The 25,519-nt window shown below is 42.2% G+C and overlaps 2 protein-coding genes across 2 annotated transcripts in view; one reads left to right on the forward strand and one right to left on the reverse strand.

The window, feature by feature from the left end:
* ahrra (aryl-hydrocarbon receptor repressor a) overlaps positions 1-14,674 on the forward strand; it is a 67,950-nt gene extending 53,276 nt beyond the window's left edge. Inside the window, exons 5-9 of the mRNA XM_070985916.1 lie at positions 2,405-2,494; positions 6,459-6,600; positions 7,092-7,225; positions 8,910-9,121; positions 11,423-14,674. Of these exons, the coding sequence (XP_070842017.1) occupies positions 2,405-2,494; positions 6,459-6,600; positions 7,092-7,225; positions 8,910-9,121; positions 11,423-12,569 (1,725 nt within the window). The 3' untranslated portion in view covers positions 12,570-14,674. The remainder of the gene's footprint in view (positions 1-2,404; positions 2,495-6,458; positions 6,601-7,091; positions 7,226-8,909; positions 9,122-11,422) is intronic.
* Positions 14,675-20,887: 6,213 nt separating this feature from the next.
* On the reverse strand, positions 20,888-24,957 carry pigm (phosphatidylinositol glycan anchor biosynthesis, class M). Its single transcript, XM_070986203.1, has 8 exons — positions 24,527-24,957; positions 24,115-24,288; positions 23,829-23,949; positions 23,492-23,735; positions 22,938-23,041; positions 22,568-22,722; positions 22,138-22,239; positions 20,888-21,924 (listed from the first exon to the last, which is right to left on the reverse strand). Exons 1-8 carry the CDS (start codon positions 24,695-24,697, stop codon positions 21,757-21,759), a joined length of 1,239 nt encoding a protein of 412 aa, XP_070842304.1. The 5' UTR covers positions 24,698-24,957; the 3' UTR covers positions 20,888-21,756.
* Between the last annotated feature and the right edge of the window lie 562 nt (positions 24,958-25,519).

The following is a 25,519-nucleotide window of genomic DNA, read 5'->3' on the forward strand; positions in this document are numbered from 1 at the left end:
GAGAAAGGTGAAGTGGCTAAACAAACCAAAATGAACCCAGCATGTAAATACTGGCCTTTTTATAGCCCTGTATGACCTCCTAAAGGCAACATAACATTCAGGTGTATTCAAGCTGTTTTTGTGTCCATTGTTTGGACATGTTACCCTAATCCCAGACCACCGAATCATTTATATTATTATCGTATTTACTTTATATGCAAGCAGTTTTACACTTCATTGCTGTGTGTTGAGGACAAGCTCTGCAACTGGATGGAAACCATTCAGACACTATGCTGTGTATGAATGAATTAGTTGGGATATCTTCAATATGTCACCATCACAGCGTGAACTTCATCACACAGCAACAAGCTACACTGCCTGAACACCTTATCTTTCCTTAGACACATGGTTTTGATATAACAATGATCCCAGATAGTCATATTCATGGTCTAAAACCCAGAGGTTTTCACATTTTGGCGTGTTGGATTTGGACAGAATGCAGTGTTTTTATAAATATATTAGATTTGGCTCCAACATGCTATTACCAGATGTTTGCACAGCCCCATGTGACCAATATATTAAGTATATTGGAAAGTAAGCTATGTTGATCCCACATTACCCTGTCTTCATTTAAAAAGCTTCACAGCAGTCCAAAAGATGCTGTATGCCTTTTGGTGACAGGGACACTCACATCTTTCATGGCCACTTCTTGATAAGTAGGTGCTTAGTTAGGTTCAGGATCAGGAAAAGTGATCCTTTGCAAAGCAGATATGTATTAATTTATTTGGGATTTCTTATCTTTTTTTTTTTTTTGAGTCCTTGCTTGAGAAGGAAGTGCATCCGTGTTTGTGTGTCTGAGTCTACGGGGGTCAGCCTCCCCCTGGATGTTGTGAACACGTGCTAGTTGACCTTGTCAAACAACATTTGCATCTACACCGCCAAGAACCTGAGTCATCTTCCCGTCTCTTCTCCCCTCCTCATCATATATATTTTTCACATATTGCCATGTCATATTCCAGATACGTTCCTGTCCCCGCGCTGCTCTGTCACAGCATGACTCAAATCCCTCTGGGTTTTAGGGCAAATTGCTGTATTCAGAGGCAGGTATATCAGGCAGCGTTCTGTGGTTGAGATGGAGCATGTGCAGTGAGCAGAGCGCTGCACTGCTCGCTAAGGCAATCAGATCACTGTTAGGACAAAGTGAAAGAGGGAGACATAGAGGAAAAGTGAGTATGAGTGTGAATCGAGAGGCCACAGGGGTATACCACACAAATACACACACACACACACACACACACACACACACACACACACACACACACACTCACACACACACACACACACACACACACACACACACACACTCACACACACACATACATCAGGGAAACCTGCATAGTCTCGCAGTAAAATAGAGGTGACAGACTCTGGCAGCAGCAGTCACGCAAGTCAAGTAGCCTTGCATTTGTCACGCTATCACAGCTGTGCGTGCGCACACACACACACATGCACACACACCCTGGAAGACCTCTTCCACGTCTCCTTCCTGTGTTTTCGTTTTTCTCTCACACACTCCTGTTTCCATCTGCATCTGTCCATCCCTCCTCATTTGACTGAAGCCAGTTATGTATTTATTTAAATTTTCTTTTTAATCAACACTTGTCTCCGTAAGCTGTGCCGGCCAAACACATTATTCCCGCTTGTGCGCACGGTTGTGCGTAAAGAGGGAAAGGGGGAACGAGAGTGTGTTTGTGTCTGGAGTTTCTCTGCTTTTCATCAGTGTGTTTGATATTACGAATCAAAGCATGTTACCAGTCAAACAGACTTGATTATCAAAGTTCTTAACTTATGAAATACATAAGTTTAAAGGGGAGCAAATTGGCGTTTCTGTCAACTTCAAGTTAACTGCTTTAAAAATACCATGACTCTAAATTCCACCAAAATATTTTTAAAGAGTCTTTCAAAAGCAATATTTTGCATAACAAATCAGCCTGTTTTACTTGGCCCACTCATTTCCATTTCCATCTGTCTCTCATTTTTTCTCCTGCGTTGTATTATTCTATCTTTTGTTCCATTTATACTGTTATTTGCTGTTCTCAGAATTATGGAAAGAATGACAGAAATTGAACATTGTGCTCGAAAAAAGCCTGGTTAGTGTCGAATGCTGGCTGTGGTGTGTCTCAAGCTTAAAAGAATAATTGTACAGTAATGACTGTTACCACAGTTGGGTTACAAATGAAACCATTTGACTCTGTTGCACTGTGTTTCTGCAGGGTGAAATCATGCCATCTAAAGTTAGCCTTACAAAAATGGCACAGATTAAATGCAGTTGTTTCTGTTTGTCAATTATGTATTTGCACTTGAGTTTATTTGCTGCATGAGCTGCCCTGACTCACCACCTATTTTTGTCTGTGTGTGTGTGCAGTCTCTGACAGGCTTTGCCTTGGTGGTGAGCAGTGATGGAATGGTCTTTTATGCCTCCTCAACCATTGTGGATTATCTGGGATTTCATCAGGTGAGTTGAACGTCTCAGTTAGATTTTAGATGTATAATACTGCAAGTAACACACTGTATAATGAAGGTATCATACTGTATGCTGAACATATCAGCGGACAGAATAGTTGGTGGTGTTTCACGTCACATTGTGCAACATTTCTCTCAATAAGGTGAGTTGTTCCTTCCCTATTTACTCAGCTTCTAACCCAACTTATCATGTTTCTGACAGTTTGTCTGTTGTCCGTGGCCTCCTGCCTGAGGCTAAGGTAATCTGAATCCATAAAACTGTTGCAGGAATTTAGGCACCTGACAGCAAACACAAATTATCAGTGCAATGGAGTTAATATTCTTCAGTTTCTTGGCGTCCTCCTGGTGTCATGAATATTTGGTTTTGCGCGTCTTTACTGTTTACTCTTTTGGCGTCTCTGTGTCTTCTTTGTTCGTGTTCTACTCATCCTAAAGGAATAATGTCAAAGAAATATTTCAACATGCTTGGGTCCAGTCTAAATGAGAGTGGTACCAATATTCTCATGTCACAGTTTCAATCAGATTGGAGGTGTGCAGCTATCCCTTTATCACAGGTAGGCTAATAACTCCAAGCTGGCAGCCCCTCATGTAGACCCTTCTCCAGGTTCTCACTCAACAAGTGTCAGAGATCTCTGCCATTATTCAACAAGTTCACCTTTGCCCTTTTCACCCTCAGCCAAGCCTTTTCTGTTCTCCTCCATCCTTTTCTACTTTCTTTCCTTTTCATGTTACGGTTAATGAGCCAGAGTAAAAGTCTCTCTTTCAGTCTGCCTCCCTGCTGCCTGATAACTCTATCTAGAGGGCAGAATGATCCCACTAAGTCACAGCTAAGAGGCCACAGGAAGGTGAAGTCCTCTGTTTCACCCTGAGATACTCTCTGTGGGTGTCTGCATGTGTGTATGTGTGTGTCTGTGTGTGTGTGTGCGGGCACTGATAAGTCACCAACGGTTTAGCTTCCTTCCTCTCTGGCAGCTAGACCCAGCCAGTCATTAATTATGGATGGTATCAACACAGGCTTGCCTGTCCTGCGATGCTGAAATCATCCCTCTCCTTCAAAACCATGAATAAAGTGCTTTTCACTGTTAAAATCCCTCCTTTGCCCTCATGCCTGCTTACACACACACACACACACACACACACACACACACACACACACACACACACACACACACACACACACACACACACACACACACACACACACACACACACAGAGCACACTAACACTTTGGGGTAAAAATTCTTCTGCTACAGTGCTCCCACTTGGCTTACAAGCAGACAGGGGCAGTAACCCAGCGCCATGAAATCGACATGAAAACCAAAGCGGCCTGAAAGATCCTTCCACAGTGTGTGTGCAGGGTGGCAGGGGAGCCAGTAAAGGCAGACAAAGGAAATTAAAACTGTAAGGTGCATATAATGTGCATATGGACACTTGTGTGAGGAGGTCAGTCAACAGTTTTTAATGTGGGATGTCTTATGTTTCCCTACATTTGCATTCAAATAAGGAAAAAGTGAACTCTTGAAAATGTTGACACAATGACCATGTTTATGTATGTCACATTTCACGCTGCCTGATGTAATGTTGGATGTAAACAAAGAAAGAACACCGTTCAGCATACTTAAAATAAATGAGACTTAGTCAATGGCTATACTAACAGATCTGTGAACTCTTTGAGCTAAATGCTAACATCAGTATGCTAACATACTTATGATGACAATGCTAAAATGGTGATATAAAACAGGTATAATGTAACCATGTTTATCATTTTAGTTGAGCACTACAGTAGCAAGTACAGCTGAGGCTGATGGTCATAAACCAAATTATTGGACAAAGGGACATTTTGAGCTGATAATTGTGCCAGCTAAAAAAATCAGGGGACCACCAAAGTCTGGAAGATGAATCTTCTGGGGACCATGAAAGTCTGTAAACCATTTCATGGTAATAGTTGTATATACTAATAGTAATACTTGTTGTCTGGACATCTGGAAGTGGCAGTCCAACAGACAGACTGACATTGTCATCCCGAGAAAAGACCTGACGTGGTTTGTGTTTGCTTTCAAATGAGGAACAAGTGAATTTACAAAAATGTTGCCTTTTCTGGATTAGGACAGTTTGCCATATTTCATACTGTCTGATGAAATATTGGCTAGAACGCAAAAGTATTTCACAAAAATCAAATGGACCAACTCATGCCAATACAACCACAAGAGGCCCTTTGTGTATACAGAACGTGGCAGTGAGAGTAGGTAGGACATGACTTGTTCATCACACCAGCCACTCCACGTCAACATGTTGAATTTGACAAATACAAAAACACGCTTTACTTACTTAAGAGAAAGAGACAAAGCATTGACAGGCAGCACTTGTTCCCAGCATGCAAAGCAGTCAAAGCATTTTGTGTGATAAGGTGATTCATGATCACAATAGGCAGAAAATCACTGTTTATCGTTACACGAGATCAACTTCAAATACAAATCATGCAGTTCTCTGTACCAGTCAATTCTGAGAACTACATACATTCGACTGCATACCGTTCTATATGAGAAACCACAGGATGCATGCATTGTTTACAGTGAACAGTCTGTCCTTGCAGTACATAAAGAAAATGAAAGCCTTTCTTTAACTAAAACTGTGATCAAAACATTCTCTGAGCCTTTCCCACATGTTCAATGCTCGCAAAGGAGCTATCGGTTGTTTTTAAGTCACATAGTTTGCCTGTAAGGCCTTGACAACATGTCACATAATTTTGAGCCCACAATTGTAGAAGGACACTTATCCTTAATATACCACAGAAAAAAAAGAAAGGGGAACGCTTCACTAAGTAGCACCACAAGAAAGCCCTGGAGAAGAGCAGAAAACCTCCACTGGCCTTTGATCCCATTTGTTACTGGGGCAGTTAGCCTTTGAAGGTCAGTGAAAATATCACTTATTCTTCTTTTTCTTCCTCCTCTTTTCCTCTCTGTGTTTTTTACGAGAAACATAAACAATAGTCACTCGATCCGTCTGTCTGCCTGACTGCCGGTAGGGAACCAAACCACAGGACGAAGCGCCCGCCGAAGACAGTGGGAACAGATTGTGTTTTCAGAGGCAGGCGATCAAAAACCCTCGCGTGCCACCAGTGTGGAAATTATGGAGAGAGTGCAGGGAGGAGGGAGAGGGGGAAGAGAAGAAGGTTGAACATTTTAGTGAGGAATCTGTCATGGAATGACAGAAAGCAAAGCTATTGCTGGAAAAGAGAAAGAAGCATGACGAGAGTGAGCTGGAACCCGACTCGCCTAGTGTGTGTGTGTGTGTGTGTGTGTGTGTGTGTGTGTGTGTGTGTGTGTGTGTGTGTGTGTGTGTGTGTGTGTGTGTGTGTGTGTGTGTGTGTGTGTGTGTGTGTGTGTGTGGATGGGGAGGGTAAGCTGGGCTGGACCGCTGTTCGGGAGCTGGTGTCACGCGATGTTTGACAAACACAGCTGCCCTCGCTGGCCCTACAGCTGCCCGTAGACTGTTACTGTACTGGGTAAATGCCCCAGTATGTGTATGTGCAGACATACTGTATAGCTGTAGTAATAGCATGCATGCACAGTATTTTTCTGTGACTTCCTTTGACTTTGTGTGCACAGTATGGCCCTTGTGTGGGGGAAGTTAGCACGCGCCCTGGGAATCCTGAGGCAGGCTGAGTGTATCTGAGCAGCAACAACAGATATCTCCCCTCCAAACTGCAGCTACCAGCAACACTGATGGCAGCTAAACACACTGGTCCAAAGTCAGTCTGCGGACAGCGCTGTGAATGCACAGTCTCATGTTTCTTGAGCCTTGCAGGAGATGGCAGGATGAAAAAATGGAGTCGAAAACTAGAAATGTCTCTGGCCGACTGTCAGGACTACTGACAGTTGATGACTGAATACAATATTCTGTTGAACAAATTTTCTTGGCAAACTCAACAAAATCTACTCAATTTTCCCCCCAGACTGACGTGATGCACCAAAATGTGTTTGACTACATCCACATAGACGACCGTCAGGAGTTCAAACGCCAGCTCCACTGGGCCATGTGTCCTCCACAGCACCAGGGGACGTCAGCGCACCAGGACAACCTAGCTGCAGGGACTGGTGGGTAGTTTCCCTAGAAAGGTGGAATCAGTCTCCTTGGGGAAACTCTTTGGTTCTAAAGTTCATGACAGACTTTCAAGTGACAAGTTCGACTTGCTACTTTTGAGATAGATCTATTGTATGTCACTAGTAGTGACTGACACACTGCCAGAAACCCTGAGATAAATGTGAAAGTTAAAGGAGATGCATCTAAATTTGTTCTCATTGAAATCAAACCAGCAAAATCGGAGCATATTCTGTCAGAAATCTTCTTTAAACCTGGGTTTACATTACATCTGTCATCGGTACATCCAAAGATTGAGTTTCATTATATCATCACTGACCAACCACGATTATCTTTTGATCTTTGAATCATCTTCTTCTGTGCCCTCAGTTATCCCATAAGAGTGGATCCAATTTTCCAAATATCAGTGTCATTTTGGAATTTATGTATTTGGCACACAAACTGTGGTTCAAACTAAAACCTTTTTCTTCTCTCTGCTACATCTCAGGTGAGGACTTTGTAGTGAGCAGCCTGTTCCATTCTCCCGAGGCCGGGGGAATTCCTCCGGAGCTCTCCTGCTTTCTCAACAGATGTTTCATTGCCCGAGTCCGATGCCTGCTGGACAGCACCTCTGGATTCTTGGTGAGTGGTCTGAACCAAGTTGCCAGCTAAAGTGAACAGCAACTTCAGTTTTCAGTGCATTAAAGTTTACGCAAAACCAAAAAGTGCAGAATACTGCAATGAAAATTAAACATGGGGTAAATGTTGCCCACTTTCTGGGAGAAGACCCAGGCCTATAAAAAGTATTATGACCCCTTTGATACAGCAAAACTTCATTTTTAATTGTAGTGTGTACAGTTATTTATAGTTGTATTGCAAGGCATTATGAGGTAATTGGGTGCCTCACTGCAGCAGCAGAATAGGAGCCTGGTTCATCCCTCATGGCTGTGACTAGAGTGGTTTGGAGAACGACAGTGGAAAAGCTAGAGGCCCTGATGACAGAGCAACATAGAATATGGGTTTGGACCATTTCATCAGGGTCAACAGAGTTCACTGTCACTGCTCTGGTTGCACTGACTTTGGCTGTGCAACAGAAATTCTAGATACTGGAAGCATTTGTAGCCAATTAGTGTGCAAATATTGCGAAGATGCTTTCCTCATCAGTCAACATAATTGCTGTAAAGGAACACAAATTGTAATGTAATGTACAGTACTCAATCTGCTAGAAAGATTAAAAGCCCTGAAAATCTCCCCCCACAAAAATTTTAATTAAATTAGCTTTATTGAGCATACTTGCTCGCCACAGTACACAGGCTTTATGGGTGACAATGTTGGCTGGTTGGTCCAGACTGAAATATAACAGCAGCTAATAAAATTTCCATCAATCTCAACTGCACTTTGTGTTTAGTGCTAAGTAGCCAACATTGGCAGGATAAACCAAGATAGTGAACCTGGTGTACTGCCCCCACATTACCTCCTAACCTGCTAAACAGCATGTTAGTGTTGTAGCAGTGAGCAAGTGTGCCTAGTAATGTTAGCATTTAGCTCAGAACACTGCTCTGAGTGCGTACAGCCTCACATAGCTGCTAGCGTGGCTGTAGACTCCGAGTCTCATTTACATACTAATGTGGGCAATTTGGTCACCGGTGTATGTATGGTTATTTATTTTTCAGGGGGTGCAGAATCTTTTCCTATCAAGGGCCATTGCAATTTTTATAACATCCTTCAAGAGCCATACTAAATTATTGAACACATATATCACACTAACCTCTGCATTGACTGGAACTGCTTCTCTTTGGTGAGGCGTCTGGTGTCAGATGCAGTGATGATTATGCTGGTTTTCCAGGTCAGTCAGTCTCCAAGTCTTTGCAAGAGTTAGTTTTGAAAGAGCTGCTCACAGCAGTAGGTCATTGCTTTGCAGGTCAATGAGTTTGTGTTGTCAGGGACATCAGCTGGTTCCACATTAATTGGTGTATAAATATGTTCAGTTCCCTTTGTTTATTTTACATATCCTGAAACCTCTCACCAAATGTCTGAATGAGTTTTCACACTCAGCAGCACATTCAAATGTTATAGCAGGCTGTTGTTCCCTCTTTCCAGTTGCACGGCTTTAATTTCACTGCAGATGATTTCCCATTTGAAAGCAGAGAGCCCTGAGCTTGAGTTTCAGCTCTGAGAGGTACTTCAATGTCCAAGATGAAAGCTTGCTGCTATTTCTGTTCTACATTAATCTATGAGTGGACATGGACATTATTTTCTGAAGAGTTGAGATATATAGACCATTGAATATGTTCAAACTAGTCATTTCCGCTCTCTCCTCTCCCAGACTATGCAGTTCCAGGGTCGACTGAAGTTCCTCCAGGGTCAGAAAAAGAAGTCAGCCTCCGGGGCTCTGATGCCTCCCCAGTTGGCTCTGTTCTGCATAGGTGTACCCCTCCTGCTGCCCTCCATCACTGAGATGAAAATGAAGAACATGCTAATGCGGGGAAAGAACAAGGGAGGAGGAGGAGGAGGGATCATCCCTTCACTGGAGCATGGGTAAGAAGGAATGAAACCTCAAACACCAGCACCATCCTTGCAAGTTTCACTGAAGTTGGAAGGATGACGTCTATTCACAGTGTCTGAAGATAGTTTAATGGGGGTGCTATCCTGTAATTAAAGGTCAAACCTTTTAACACAGACTTGATGTCTCAGACACCACTGGTCCAAATTTGAGGTCTGATGCATTGTGGCAGCTTGTTATGGCCTCTAGAGATTACATTGATTTGCCTGATGGGGGAGCTAGAAGTAAAGGTCAAAGCTTAAACCTTGGAAGGCCACAGCCGCTACATCATCAGTTACAATCCACATTGTCACTGGTCAGCGCAGAGATGACCTCATAATTCGCAGATGTTATGTTTACTTTGGTTTAGTACAGTTTATATCTAAAAACATTGTTAGCGCCTGCCTTGACTGAGAGCCATGAGGCAGGAGTACAAGAAAACTGTGCTAGAATGATGAAAAATGACATGGACATCAGTCCACATGTGCTATTTATTCATTTTTCAGTTTATTTTCTAGAGATACCGGTTTATTACCCAGCAACAGCTTTATGAACACATAAGCATTTGCCCTGAGACCCAGTTACCAACACAAACATAAGCCCTTTCCTCACCCAGCAGGCTCTGACACCAAACCAAATGAGTGCTGGACGCCTTACCTGTGGCCAATTAGGAGTAAATATATGTCTGAGTTTGGATAGGGCCCTCTGTGCTTCATGCATCATTAAATGTTTTGGGAGACTGAGAGGCCAAGAGTTGAGCTGTAGTCAGGCAGCAGAGCCCTCCCACCCCCTCTGCTGTTCGTTCCTTTTCGGCCTCATACACAGCAGCATGGACGATGTTAGTTTTCTTTACAAAAATACCAATTACTTAGAAGAGGACAGCATGTTGGCTGCTTGGATTAGGAGGCCATGAAGCTTATCGGTTGAGGGCTGAGTCTTCAGTATGAGAACACTGCCATGTGCTGTACAGGAATTTGAAGGAAAAACACTGCCGGTTCGCTAATATGAAGTCTGTCTTTACTTGTGCAATGGGCAGTGCTTGAAAATCTTTATGTTGTGATGTTGTTGAATAGACACAAAATACCTCCCATGTGTTGTCAGCATCAAGAGATAATATCCACCAACAGAAATGAGTTTCTCCACATCTTGCATTTAACGTTAGATCCTGAAAGCTCTTTACATCATGAAAGTGATTTTACTGAGGACATATCACCACCGAACATTCAGTACTTTATGTATATGCTCACTTCCAATTCTCTACTCTAATATTACTCTAATCCAATAACACTAATCCAAAGCCTTAGCTGCTGTTCTTATCTTATCATTACTGTGTTTAAGTTGAACAAGGGAAAAGTAAAATTGAAATTAAAATCTGTCATGATAACCAATGGTTGGAAATGGCCTTGTTTCATAATAAGGGAATACACATTATGCAATATATAGTGATGGAAATACATGTGTGAACAAATGTTTGATTATTTCAGCAAAAGAAAAATATGATTTTTGCAGCTGAAACACTCTTCTAATGAATGATAAAAATGAAAAATGGCCAGCATTAGCCGACACCAGTGATGCATTGATAGTTAAAATATTCTGCATCATTCTATGGTATTTATTCTGGTATAAGCAAATCCACTGAATTCTCAATCCAGATGGTGAAACTGGGCCCAATTCCTATTATTTTTACATGTGTAAGTGCGTAAAGTCTATCCTCATGTTGAATAATCTTAAGCCCTTCCTGGTGTTAGCTATCTTGGAAGCTTCCACTTACATATTAATCAACAAATGAAGTGTACGCTTAGAAATGTATTCTCCATTGATTGATCATGATGTTCACCGTGTAACAAATTCAATTATCCCAAATCAGGAAATCAGAAAAGAAGAGAAAAAAAAGAGGTAAACACAGACAAATACAGCACTGTGCTGCGTATAAACTTGGAGTGTTGGCCGTCATTGATCTTTGGGTGCTGGATGTTGACTCTGTTCTCAATTTTCAGATGAGATGAATCCTGGAAAAGATGAGTCACTTTTGGAACGATTCTCTCATGAACCTAAGTGAACCAAAGCTAGATATTTGTTCTTTGAGTCATTCATCAATCAGTAGAAAAACATTCAGTTTGTGGACCCATATGGATATCTGGGTGGACCAGTGATATTTTAAGAGTCCTCTTCTTGAATGTCCTGAAGGACTACAAAAGCTTTGTATAATCAACATTGATTGATTTGTCTTGTCTCATGACTAATGATCTCATTGTCCTTTTCTGATCCCTCTCTCACGCCTTCCCTGTACCTCACAGTAAGCGAGGGGAACACCTCCGGAGGCACACCTTCAGTGGAGGAATGGGTGACATTACAGACCCTCTCCTCCTCTCCTGTCCTACTCCTGGTGGTACACAGCGAGGTCACCACACTCCCTGGACCCCGCTCTCCAAAGACAACCTCAAGTACCGCCCTGATGGTTACTACAACCAGGAGGAACCCCTCAACTACTGCAAGTCCTCCATGGCTCCCCATAAAGGTGTCAGCCCAGGCCTGGGCGGCGGCTGGCCTCTGCGACCAAACTCAGGTCCCCTTAGGGCAGGCCAGGGTGTTGGTTACATCCCCTCTAACCGCTTGAACAAGGCTGGTCAGTACGGGAAGCCATACCGCCTTTCCCCCAGCTGCCACAGCGGCCGAGGTGGCGAGGTGTTTGTCTCCAAGCTCTACGGGAACGTCCAGATTCCCACAGATCCAGATGCCTACTGCGTGGACTTGGTGAAGAACGAGAACGGCTACGGAGAATGCTACGATGGTCATCTGATTCCCGAGATGCCACCCATCAAGGTAGAGCACGACTCAGACTCTGAGAATGGCTGCGATGCCTATGGGCGACCCTGGGCTTGCCGCGACCCTGACGCCATGGACCGTCGCTATGGTAATGGGGTATACGACCAGACCTCAGGCCTCCATCTCAAATCAGAGGCAGATTACTACGATCAGCAGTACTCACCCTGTCAGCGAGGCAAAGCAGGAATCAGCCCACCGTACAACAACGGCAACTACCAGAACTATGCAGTCAACAACAGCGACAGCACAACCGGACGTCTGTTAAAATGTGACAAAGACTTGGGCAATAACAATGACAACAACCAGTTCAGTCCTCAGAGACTCTCCCACTCAGACTCTCTATGCAGCAACCAATCTATCAACCTCATGGACTCACACGTCTATCCACAAGACCCTCACAAGGCCTACATGCACCCGGACTACAACAAGCTCGGCACTTATGAGTTCAAAGGTCACGGCCTGATCCATTCAATCAAGCGGGAGCCCATGGACTCCCCACCGTGGTCCGAGAACACTCACGACATAAGCCAGTCCATGATGGCTGGTCCAAGAAACGTTATGCCATGTGTGATGAGCACAGGGCACCACAAGTCCAGTCCCTACATTTATATGCCGTAAAGTGATTGGTGCAAACACATCAGCACTACCCCAACCCCCACCCCACCATTCACACATACGATCAGTGTGCATTAAAAGTACTTAGTATTTTTGCGCCACATGCACCAGCATTACAAAAAGACAGTCTTTGGTTACAAGGATTCCCAGGATGTCAACATTCAAATCACTTCTGTTTGACCAAGAGGTCACAAACAAGGCTCAGGTTCTAGTGTTAGTGTTGTGACAATCAAAAAAATAATACTTTTAATCCAGTTTGTGGATAGATGATTTAGTTTTTAAAGGAATACATTTTATAGTTGGTTCCAAGCACTTTTGGATTTAGTGACAATGAGACAAATAATGTCTAGAAACACAATTTCATTTTGTTTTATGTGTTGTGTACACCTGACTTTTGTGGGAGGAACAAAGATTTTGCTGTAAAAAGATACTCTTTAAACTTTGTACACAGGATGATGACTTTCACCTTCTGCTGGGCTTACTGTGTCAAGGGAGATGACTGATCTTGAGAGCACACTTGGGAGTCAAGGATAATCTGCCTTGATGGTGGTTTTGCATGTTTCAATGCTTTAACTATAAACGGCCTACCTTTTTTCATTGCTGCCTCCAGAAATGTAGGAATGGAAACTGCTGGTCACTATGCATTTTAGACTTGTATTAAATCAACTTGCAGACTTGAATCTTCATCAATTGCAGGAAAAAATAAAAATAAAAATTTGGTCGAGGCTACATAACTGTTGCCAGATAACATGCTTGCAATAGGCTCTGCTTTGAAGACATTCATCACAAACACTTGCATTCAATGACTTACAACATCCCTGTTAACTCAGTGTTTGTGCTCTGAATTTGATTTTCCAAGTGTAATTTACAATGCAATGCTTTCCTCATAGTATCCTATTACGGACAGTTTTTTCAAACTTGCAATTTGTAGTTAATGCATCAAAATGTAAAATAATTGGTATGGCCAAAGCTTTCAGTATAATCACTACATTTGTTTATTCATCTAAAAGCAGCCTGCTTACACATATTCTGTACGGGCATTACATAAGGGGAGCAGTAACAAGGGAAACCCTTAACCACAAACCTGTGGTTCAAATGTGTCCTGCTGAAGCATCCTAGACCAAGGTACTGAATCCTAACAAGCACTGCAGGTGCTGACCCTGCTCCTTGTCTCTGACCTCCTTGTGGAAGGGATAAAAGTGAAATTCAGGGTGCACAATAAAAAAAATACAGGGATGTTGACTGCAAAACTGATTTAAAATCAAGTGTCAATAAGCATATACCAGCATTAAATTGATATGAAAGGTGACAACAACTCAGCTCAGTTCACACTGCCTTTTAATTGCAGGTCTAAAATGAACAGGGACATAAGAAAAATGACCAGTTAAATGACGTATTAATTATCAGTTGAAGGCTTAGTGTTAGTTTGAACTGAAGGAAAAGAAGGCTGTCTATTGTTACAAGGTTCAATGTTGATTCTTCTTTCGATGCGCACAATAACTTTGTAATTTTATGTCATGAAACTCCTATTGACGTACAAATAATATTAATTTATGTCATTTTATGTCAAAGCTAATGTTGTACAGTGTGGATTAGTGTTTATGGCAAGATCAGCATTTCAACCAGCCTGTCTCACCGCAGATGCGACACATTTCCTTTGAAATGAATATACACTTTTCATGTTGTCTTTTTTCAGTCCGAAAACATCAGACATTGTCTTCACAATCAGTATTTTTGCACAAATGAACTAAAAGCACCAAATTGATTCAATGTCAGAGTCTCAGTTCTGTGAAGCTACTGTAGTAGTTTCTAAATTGCACTACTGGGAGTAGTTCAGTTGAAGTTCAGCCTAGCCAGACAAGTTTTTGAGTCGACACGCACAACTGTACATGGTGTCACTGTTTTGAATTTGTCTTTTTCTCTTTGTGTTTCAATAAATGTTTGATGATTCGTATTTATTGTGAGAGGCAAAAGTGCATAATTTAAAGACTACAGTTTTGAAGGCTTTTCTGTTTCACTAAGGTAAATAAATGTGGCTTTTTTTTTCTTCCTATCTTTTTGATAATTGTTAAAAAAAAAGACTTGTCTCATGGAGGAGGTAGCTGCAAGGTAGCGAACACAGTGTATATATGCAGTGTCTTCCAATGTTTCTACGTGTTTTTGCAAATGGGACTTATCTATTAAAAGACTCTTCTTTATATGGAACATCTGCGTGAAGTGTTCTTCTTTTGCTGTAGGTAAGAAATAAAGCATCAAATTACTGCCAGCTTGGTGGGCGAGTAACATATCGACATGTCACATGCAATGACATTCTGGACCATCATAAAAATAAAAATAAAACACATATCCACAGTAATCATATTACAGATAATTAGATATTTGGAATATGAATATTACACAACTGTAAATGCAAGCATCTCTATTAATAATTAAAATCTTGCAATAAATGTAGTGAATGTTTTTTTGTGAACTTGGTTATGGTATAAAAATACCAATAGTCAATGTTTATAAAGAGCTCCACTCAAATAATTTGAAATGATGTCCAACATGGTCACTCCACTAACTAAATGGTTTCCTGCTTTCATAAACCTTTTCCAAAATAAAAAATGGCCAGTTGTTGAGCTAACATCCTTGTCGATTTAGTAGCTTCTGAATTTTTCACGTATACCAAATGTGGTTTCATCCTTCAGATTTGTGTCTCTATTAATAATAAATGCACAGCAGAACAGGATACAGAGTACTGTATCTGTAGCCACATTGGCTGTATGATTAATGTGCTGTAAAGTTGGCATGACAGCGCCTTCACACGATCTGGGAAACTTAACACCCGTCTCTCACCGCTGTCTGAGACAGGGGCTAGAGCCAGGGGAGTGTTGGCATCCACAGAGAGGTAGAGGGCAAGAACAGAGCCAGGGGACATGAAGAGAAAGAGATGTAACCTAAAAGCTGTGGTTAAAACCTGGTCCTCAGGATTCCCAGTAGGGCTTGGTAGTTAATTGTATTCACTTGGCACATCAGGCTTAAGATCCCTGAACGTTCACTGTCTCCTTTATTCAAAGTTTCTCCCTCTGATCAGTGGTGCCATTTCGAAATCACACCGGTTGGATTACAGTAAGAAGCATTTTTCAAACCCTTATCCAAAAATCAGTCATCTAAAGGCCGTGCTGTGTGGAGAGAATCAGGTCTTTGATCAGTAAATGGTCACCCACACTTTCCATAAAATGCAATGTGCCAAACAGTGGGCGATGAACAATTATAAAGCTGGAACATGCAAACTGTGCATTAAAATAAGAAAAATAACTGACTTTACAGGAATAGCTACTGCAGGAACAGCGCTCTGTTGTGCAGCACTGTTCAGCACAGTGGCCACATTCAAGATCGCAGACTGTCCTGGGACAGAAAAATATTTTTTTGCTTTCACACAAAAAGTGCTCTTTGATTTATAGTAATTCAAGCTACTAAGTCCACTATATATATAAACAACACCAAGAGTAACATCAAGATATAATTTTCCATCGTTCAATGGTGTGAGCACTTTGCCACGGAGAGCCACAGATGGCCATGATATGCAGGTCACATCATAGTGTTTGAGGCATCACTGGAACACATGTTGCTTAAATGGGCCACCACTTTTCTTTTTTTAAAAGACCTGAACAGCTGATAGTGATGAGGCAGACAGGAAACAAAGAGGCACAAAGGGTCCTCAGTGAGAGTCAAAGCAGGGACGTTGCAGCTTCTGGGGCATCCGTGTTCAGCTTTCACATCTATTGTTTAATAAAGCCGTGTAGCCTTCATTGAGCGTGACCTCTGACCTCAGAACTGCCAAACACTTCTTCAGATGAGAAGAAACTTTGGTGATCGAGCAAACAGTTGAACAGAGAGAGAATTCAGATTTTGTGTAATTGTTTTGTGAGCCGTCGTCACCTCCTGATCTGAAAAGACCGTTACCTGCAGCGGGTCCCTCTGATCTGAAGAAACAAGCCGCTTCCACTGATTCCACAGCTAATCCCTCCCAGAAGCTTGTGTTTGTTTCCCCACAGTCAAAATGTAGCTTATAGAGAATTACAGGATACACGAGGATCAGTTAGCGTGGGGATTTTACTTATTGGGATAATGTGTGTGTGTGTGTGTGTGTGTGTGTGTGTGTGTGTGTCTGTGCATGTAACTGCGTTTGCATGCTTGTAAATCACCACATCTTAAGTTTGTTTGTGAACAGACTGCTAATGAAATTACAGGAAATCCTGTTATGATCTTCACATCTTCAACTTTAAATAACTTTAAATAAGTTATTTAACTTTAAATAAATCATATGCACTATGTCGTTAAACTATTAGGTCCAGGACCAACATTAATAAATAATACAGGTTCTTGATATCAGGTTTTTATGGTAGTAGGCTTTTTGATTGATTTCATCCTCTGAGACATAATATAAAGGGAAGTAACAGAAAAAACTAATCTAAGCAAAAGATACCAGAAAGGAGTATTTTCTTACTAGATTTACACAGTGGATGCAGTACAATAACAGGAGATTCAGAGTATCCTGCATCAAAAACCACATAAATCACTCATGTGCACATTATTAATAATGGAGGTCCACGTTGGTCTAATGTATGTGCCACTCAGTGTGTGGAACAGCATATCAATATTTCACTGTCAAAAGATCATTGGTAACCTCAAAGCCAGTTTTTATAGCTCCCACTTCCACTTCACTACACTTCCCATAAACCTTTTTAATTCCTCAGCTCAACATTATTTTGTTGTGGAGTCACTATGCAACAAGTTTTACAAAGGCCGCGTGCATGTGAGCCGACCCCGACGGTTGAACAGAAGAACTGTTCTCTTCCTCTTGGATTAAAGCATGCACCATCAAAATAAGATGCCACTTCCTCCTCCAGTCGCAGTCCTGGGATGAAACACTGCATTCAGCTTTTTTTTGTCCCTTCAACTGAACTCACGTATTTCATCTTAACAGGGACTTTCTAAGGATTTCAGTTTGCATGCAGAGCTTGCATACAGCACTGCAGGGCTGGTTGTGACAGGTTAGGTGTAACCTGCCAAAAAGTTTGCCAGTTGGTAAAGAATAGGAAAGCATAGTGCAGGAGTGAAGAGTAAAAGCTAGATGATGTTCAGAACTCATTCCGATTCATATGGCAATAATCCATGAATTATCCAAGGACAGTGTTTAATAGCTCTGACCATGAAAACGCTCTTTAAGGGAAGTTTTCCGTAAAGAAATACTTAAACGGGAGTACTGCCTTGCTGACTGAACTTGTACTCAAACTGTGGACACTGATTATTAGACTGCATAATACATAACACACCACTAAGTGTATTGTTAGATAAAGTCTGGAATAAGGAGAACTGTGCCTCTTTTCTGTGGCCTTACAGGGATCAAACTCTATAAGATGAATTAAATTGTGTGTGTGTCTCTCTCTCTCTCTCTCTCTCTCTCTCTCTCTCTCTCTCTCACACACACACACACACACACACACACACACACACACACACACACACACACACACACACACACACACACACACACACACACACACACACACACACACACACACACACACGATTCTCTTCATAAGTGAGTAACAGTTAACTCATGCGAAACAGGGTGTACTATCTCTCTATCTCACTTTTCCCCAAAGGAGTGCTTTGCTTTTGTCTCAAAGTCGTTCCACGACTGATGATGTGACAATAAGCGGGGGGAGGGTGGATGAGGCTGACTTTAAATGTTTAATATTCGTCAGCATGCACGCAACCTTCGATCACGCCATCTGTATGACACTTGTTCTGTGCGGAGAGGGGCAAGGGTGAGAAAGACAACGAGGGGGAGAGAGAGAGAGAGAGAGAGAGAGAGAGGTGGAGAGATAAAACAGAGAGGTGAGAAAAGAGAAGTTAGCTTGGGAGAGGGGTGAAAACAATGAAAAGAGCACATCCAATAAAGAGAGAGGAGTGACCGCTTACGGCAACTGTATTGTAAGCAAAGTGTTTGATGCTTGTTGACAGCTGTATCTGTGAGGGGGAGTGTGTGTGTGTGTGTGTGTGTGTGTGTGTGTGTGTGTGTGTAAACCAAGACCTATAATCCTATACCATGCAAGGTTGCGTGACTGTTCATACCCCACTCTTTGCAGCTCTGCACACCATTTGCCCTAATTGGTCACACCCACTCTGCCTTTCTCTCTCTCTCTCACACACACACACACACACACACACACACACACACACACACACACACGCACGCACGCACTCATATAGGCAGATGCACATATGCATACACAGACACAACAACGTCCGCATCTCCTCACCCCAAATCCCTCTGTGACAATGAGGAGAATCCTTGAGGGTATGTCACAGACACGCATGCACAAACACATATGCATGCACATTATCATCAGGCGCATATACACACACCCTACTAAGCATATGGACAAGAGTCACGCGATCCCCCCGCCCACAGCCCCCGCAACCTTGCCACTTCTTGCTTCCTGACTACAAATAGCTAATGAACAATAAACACCACCTTGCCTTATTGCTGACTGTCTTAGCTTTGCCAGCGTCTCTAAAACCTTTTTCTGTTTGATGTCTCCCCCGAAAAGCCCTGTCAGATGAACTCTAGTACCCCTTCCAACTACCCTGCATGTTCCACACACTCACTCACATGACATTAAATTGGACATGCATACATACAACTGAACTGAACTATGTTTAAGTCAGTTCGATCAAGTTTCCATTTATTCTACTTCAGCTTGAAAACTGGACTTCTCAACCATTTACAAATGACTTCAGGATATTTATTCCAGCAGTTATCTACATCTTTATGATTGATTTATGATTTTAACCATTTCTCATTCACAATTTTCTCATCACTTTTGGCTAAATATTTCTACAGTGTAGTGCTTAGCCTGCTTTTAGCTGCCGATTTCAAGTGTTTATGCATTACTTTGAGCCATCTATTTCAACCAGTTATCCATTACTTTAAGCTATCAACCACTGTCCACTGTCCACTTTGAGATGTTCATTCATTACTTACAGCTAGTCTTATTTCAACTGTTTATCCACTAAACTGTTTGGGCTTCTCTGCTAGTTTGCTAACTACTTCTCAAGCTCTCTCAATTGCTATATGTTCAGGTATTACAGCTGACTTGAGTATGTGAATACTGAACATTCGATAGTACTCCAGGATGGGAATGAAAAATAAGATGAGAGGAACATTCATGGCTATTTCTCAGTGTCTGTGATGTAAAAATAAACTGCTGAATGTGATGGTATTCAGTGGGATTGAGTGCTAAAATGAAATGATTTATGTATGTGCCCAGAGGAGACTAGCCAGTTGAAAGGTTACTGAGTGCAACCTGGTGATTCATAAACTAGATATGCGGGCTGCAGCTGACCATGAGTCATACACACATGCACACACATACGCAACACACAAGCAAGCAAGCTCTTTCACTCCCAAAGTTACATGAACTGCTTTACAAGAATGCCGCTAATTCAGCTTTAAGAACTGCGTATCTCAAGTCGTCTGCACAAACACATGCATCCACACATACATATTACTATTATGCACTCCCACAATCAATCACAGAGGGACGGGCTAGCAGACACGCTCAGACCCTTCATGAAGAAAGTGAATGCTCTATTAATTTCCATGTGAGATTAGAAAGAGAGTAGAGCGAGATTAGGGAGCCAGCGCCAGCTCGGTTTGTATTGGGTCGCATTCATGCTCCAGTTTACTGATTAATCTGTGAGGGTTACACGAGGATAGACGCTCAAACCCTCTCTTTTGCTGGGAAATGCTTCTACCTACTGGTCACAGCTGCACACTGCAGCTGAGGAAGAGTCCAGTCTTCTTAAATCACGTCTGATGGCACGAAGCCATGGCTGAAATTTACATTGAAAAATGGAAGCAGCTGCTACGGAATAACATGATTCTCTGTCTGGACAGTAGATAACATCCTGATCAGTCATCACAATCTAGTTTATCTAGTTCAGGTGATTAGTATTACTTTGGTCACACTGAGACCAAACATTAATATTTAATAGAGTCGTTCTCCACTCCACTCACGATGCTTTTAGTTTCCATTTCATTGTATTTATTATTGAACCAGTGTGATGAGTCACAGAGTGTGTGATGGGTCAAAACAGAAAACAGTTTAATCCAAACTTCAACCCAACCCACAAGCATGCCTTTGCTCAATTACCAACATTTTCTTCCCCCTTACTCATCACTAGAATCTGCAACGTGTCTTGAATATGTGTCTGTGTGTTTGACAGACTGTGGTGTGCAACAACAGAAAGTCCACAAGCTGTTTAAACTATTCAAATGTTTTTTACGTACAAACATTTGACATTATTGGATTCCTGTATGATTATATTAACAAAGCAACATCCGGCATCTTGAAAATGTTGACCTATCTTTCCTATTATACATCCAGCAATCTTCTGCTTCTGTCAGCACCTACAGGCACAGACAAAGAGCATCTCTTCGAATCAGTCAGTGTTAAACTCAACTGGCATTTTTTCATGGTGATTCATCAGAATTATGTGATTGATTTGCCAGAGCAGTAAGCAGAATACCTCACAGTGTTTTTCTCCAAAACTATGAAAACATTCCCAGCTCACTAAAGTGGAGGCGGGGCTTTATTCAGACTGGTCAGGTCATTTAGATGAAATTGTTTAGTTTACATTATTTCCTGGACTTTCTCGTGTCAGATCTGAATGGTGCATCACAATCCCTGCTTCAGGTGAGCGCAACATGGAACGAGAAAGCGCTTCCCGTCCTCGAGATACGACAATGCCGAACAAAATGGGTGAACTATGCGTCGTCTCTGATCTATGGGACAGTGCCCCTGACAGCAAACGGACAAATGGAAAACATTCGTGTGGCGTGCTCACAGGTGGAACAGATTTCTAAGTTTCAACCTATGTGACTCATTGAGGATTTACAGTGAGTGCTTTGGCCTGCGGTGAACAGCATTTAATCAGTGGGTTTAACTCAGAGAGACTGAAGATCCAAATGTGGCTTTGTCAAACAGGAAATGAAACTATGAATCTGCTTTGTGCAAAAATGATTTTGGCTACATGTGAGAAAGTACGAGGGAGACTGAGATTTAACAAAACGCACACTTTATTTTCATCCAGCCAGCCATAGTTCATCATCTCCACGTAAAACTACTGAATGTCACTCAGCCTTCAGTCTCTGTGGAGTTTGTGTTGGTCTGTAATGGGCTACAACCTGAATCAAGATGGAGGAGTTGATGATCAAGAACAGCAAACCTGCGAGCCAGATCAACAGGAAGGTGTTGTAGCCTTCAAACTCCAGGAAGTAGGCTGGGCACAACCAGATACCCTGACGGTGGAGAGAAAATGATAGTTTCTTCAAACCAAGGTCAATTTTAGTAACTTCATTCAAAACATTGCAAAACAAGTTCAGTTAATCTTCTGTTTTAATGCTGCAAATAAGAATCTCTACAGCTGAACAGGAGACACTGAGAGTTCAACAGTGTCTGAAAGGCATCGATGAATCTACTGCTTCGGTCTACAGTCACTAAAATATAATTACCTGTCCAGCAAACCAGAGGAGCAGCAGTCCCACTCCCTGCTTTAGTGACAGACTCAGGTGAGGGATAACCAGAGGGAGTAAACACAGGTACCACAGGAAGTACTACAAAAGGATAACAAGCAACACTGTTAAAAGTGTGAGGGGTTTGAGCTAGGTCGGTGAGATCAATCTATTATACACATGACACTACGCTACATTAATATTCACAGAGACTGTGGGTGGAGGGTATACTGGAGGATGAAACAAACACACATCTGAGGGGAGGGGAACCAGTTCTACACCTAAACTGGTTCAACTCAATCTCCCTTTTTCACAAACAACACTAAGGAGCGACACTAATGACACTAATGAGATCCAACTCTAAACTAAAACTGTAAAGAGAGTAAACACAGAAAAATTATGGGTTCTCTACTTAGACTGCTTTCCATACCTGTGAAGTGCAAACTTTGTTGAAAGACACAAAGATGGCAGTGTGCAGGAAACAGCAGAAGGCCAGGTCAGAGTGAAAGGCCCATGACGCCACCAACAGCAGGATGAGCTGAGGCAGGAATGCTGCCAGGCCAAGCCACTGGCTCCACCTGCTGTCTGCAACAACACACAACAAACGAATTTGACCGTCCTCAGAGAGCTGCATTAACTTCTTTAGTTCACACAGAGGAGAGAGACAAATACCTAATAACTGATTGAATGATTAAGCAACGTGTTGCTGATGACCAGCAGCAATGTAAATCTGCTCATGAGTAAGAACTTTGACAAAGGTGTCACATGAGGAGGCTATAAATGGCTGGATGGGTGAATACCTGCAGTGAGGTAGAGCATATAGAAGTATGGAGAGAAGTTGTGTCTGATGTCCCTTCTGGTCAGATGGTACAAGTAGGTCTCATGAAGGAACTCCCAACCGTACCTGACAATACAGGAGAGGAGTCACATGAACAGTTAGTGTGCTTCTTCAGGTAAGGACTGATGTGGAGAGGCTAATATAAGTCAAATCAAAAACAGTTCAATCAGACATTTCAAGCACCTCGCTCCCCGTTTTTCATCGGGAGACTTCAGGAAAGCAGAGTATTAATATATTTCAAACAGTCAAACAAAGTACTTGTTTGCTCCCAAATGATAGACATCATGTTCACATTTGGACATGAGTTTTTTATCTTATTTACATCAATAATGAATATCCATGTCTTTTGTCAGCAGCTGAATAATTCTAAGTTCACTGTACTTTTTCTACTTGAACACCAGAGCCCAGACATGTCTGTGTTTAGGAGAAATCTTACTCCAGACACAGAAGAACCAGGATTGGCCTCCAGGTTGTGACTAATACACATTTTGTATGTAATTTCTTTGTTCATCTCACATGTAATAGAAGAGCATTGTGAGCATACAGAAGACTCCTCCGGCCACACTTGCGAAGAAGAGCAGCTCTCGGTTGAGGAAGCGCCCAATAAATCCGATGAAGCTCCTCCACCTCGTTTTGTCCCCCTCTGATCCGGTCTCTGGGGCACGCAGGGTCAGAGCAATGGGCAGAGCGTATGTAATGGGGTAGATCTTCATATGCACTGACAGACCATAGAGTATGGCTGCCCACATCAGATGCCGGGCTGCAGGAAAAGAGGTAAAAAGAGGGGCTTTGTATCTACATTACATTAAATTATTAGCAGTATCTACATTACTTTACAGAGGAAAAAACATACCTTCCATACAGAGTAATGTCCCCAACACCAGGGCAGCCAGGATTGACTCAGCATTCCCTCGGCTGGATACTCCCATGGGCAGCGGGTTGAGGAGCCACAGAGAGCAAGCATGACGTGCAGTCTGAACATAACCCACCCCCACCCAACAAAACACAACTTTTATCTGCATGGTGTGTTTTCAAAAAGCCTCTAAACTGCTTTCCCAAGAAAATGAATGAAATATTAGCATCCATAGTAAGCAAGTGTTCATACTATCTTTATATAGACAGTAAGTCTATTAGCATACCTCACAGCTCAGACCTCTAAGGCGGAGGATTCTGTAGATGAGCAGTCCTGACAGCACGTCACACACAATGAAGAGGATCTTGCCGAACACCATGCTGACATAGATGTTAGGGGTGAGCATCCAGGCCAGGAGAGGGGTGTAGCGGTACGTCGACCTGTTGTACGGGGACCCGCCCTGTGCACAGGTTAAAATGATGTAGTACAGTATTAGCATTAGCAATAAAGCGTGGTTAAAACATCAAAAATGACAGTACTCATTTTGCAGAATGGCCCCTTACTTACTAAATGAAATGTATTTAAGTGTACTTAAGTGTACTTCATGCACTGCATGAGTAAATATAACGTTACTAAGACACCTGATACTGTATCTGGCTGCTTTCCTCCAGTCAGAGATGCTATAAGGCTGCTTTTACCTCGCTAATAAATCTCGCAGCGTCCGTGAACACATGGTAGTCAATGTCGGTGTACTTCACTGCCATCGTCCTGTCCTGGTAGTCTCCATATGCGACCAATGCCAGCCGTATAGCGAAGGAAGCCGTGAAAAGGACTTGTTTTTCTGTCAGCTTGGATATCAGCCTCTCCATCACTTACCAAGCAGGGGAAAACAGATTAGCACGCAGCACTGGAAGCTAAGTTAGCTAGATAGTCGTCTTTAAGATGAGACATGTTAGCCTCTCTGTCCGTTTCTCCGCTGCCATTTCTGCTTTCTTTTAACATACAGAGGTTTCCTGGTAATGTTACCGTCGCGTTTTGTTAATAAACGATTCGTTTTCGAATAACCACCCTTCAAATATGACAACTAGGAAGTTATCCGGAAGTGTGTTTCCTAACATTTTCTTCTTTTTGGTCTCTACTCAGGGCACCAGCATAGAGACGTATTATCGCCACCTACTGTGCTGGAGTAAGACTGTCATTGAACCCTCACCGTGAAAAAGCATTTACTGACCTGCAGGATGGGATCACTCAGTGTACTGCTGACATCGACAAATCACTCCCCCTCCTTCACAACATACATGTCCCAACGCTCTGCTACATAGCATATATTCCTGCTATACCTGATATTCAAACCTGAGCATCCAAGACAGCAAGCCTCCATTGTTTCTTCCCACATTTCTACCTGCAAAATGCTCTGATTCTACACTGGTCAGACATGACACTTGCAGGTGCACAATCCTGTAAACGTTCACATTATTATCAGACCTTCAAACTTGAATAGTGTAACAACCCCAATCTTTTTTCTTTTAATAACATCTATTACTCTTCTGCTCTCAGCAAAGAAAGGCCTGTAGAAATGAAAGCAGCTGCTGTAATGTACCTCTGAGTTTAGGTTAAACATTAACAGTCAGTAATGTGAAGTTAAAGACTTCTCATAAACAACAAAATGAAGTAGCAGTAGCATTGACACT

This window comes from Chaetodon trifascialis, chromosome 18, assembly GCF_039877785.1.
Source record: "Chaetodon trifascialis isolate fChaTrf1 chromosome 18, fChaTrf1.hap1, whole genome shotgun sequence".
In the NCBI taxonomy this organism is placed as follows: Eukaryota; Metazoa; Chordata; class Actinopteri; order Chaetodontiformes; family Chaetodontidae; genus Chaetodon; species Chaetodon trifascialis.

Excerpts from the sequence above, each read along its gene's own strand:
- pigm (XM_070986203.1), bottom strand. The coding sequence starts at position 24,697 with ATGGAGAGGCTGATATCCAAGCTGACAGAAAAACAAGTCCTTTTCACG. Across the intron at positions 23,950-24,114 it reads TTAGAGGTCTGAGCTGTGAG|ACTGCACGTCATGCTTGCTC; the intron begins GTATGCTAATAG and ends GGTTATGTTCAG. Across the intron at positions 21,925-22,137 it reads TCCTCTGGTTTGCTGGACAG|GGTATCTGGTTGTGCCCAGC; the intron begins GTAATTATATTT and ends CTCCACCGTCAG.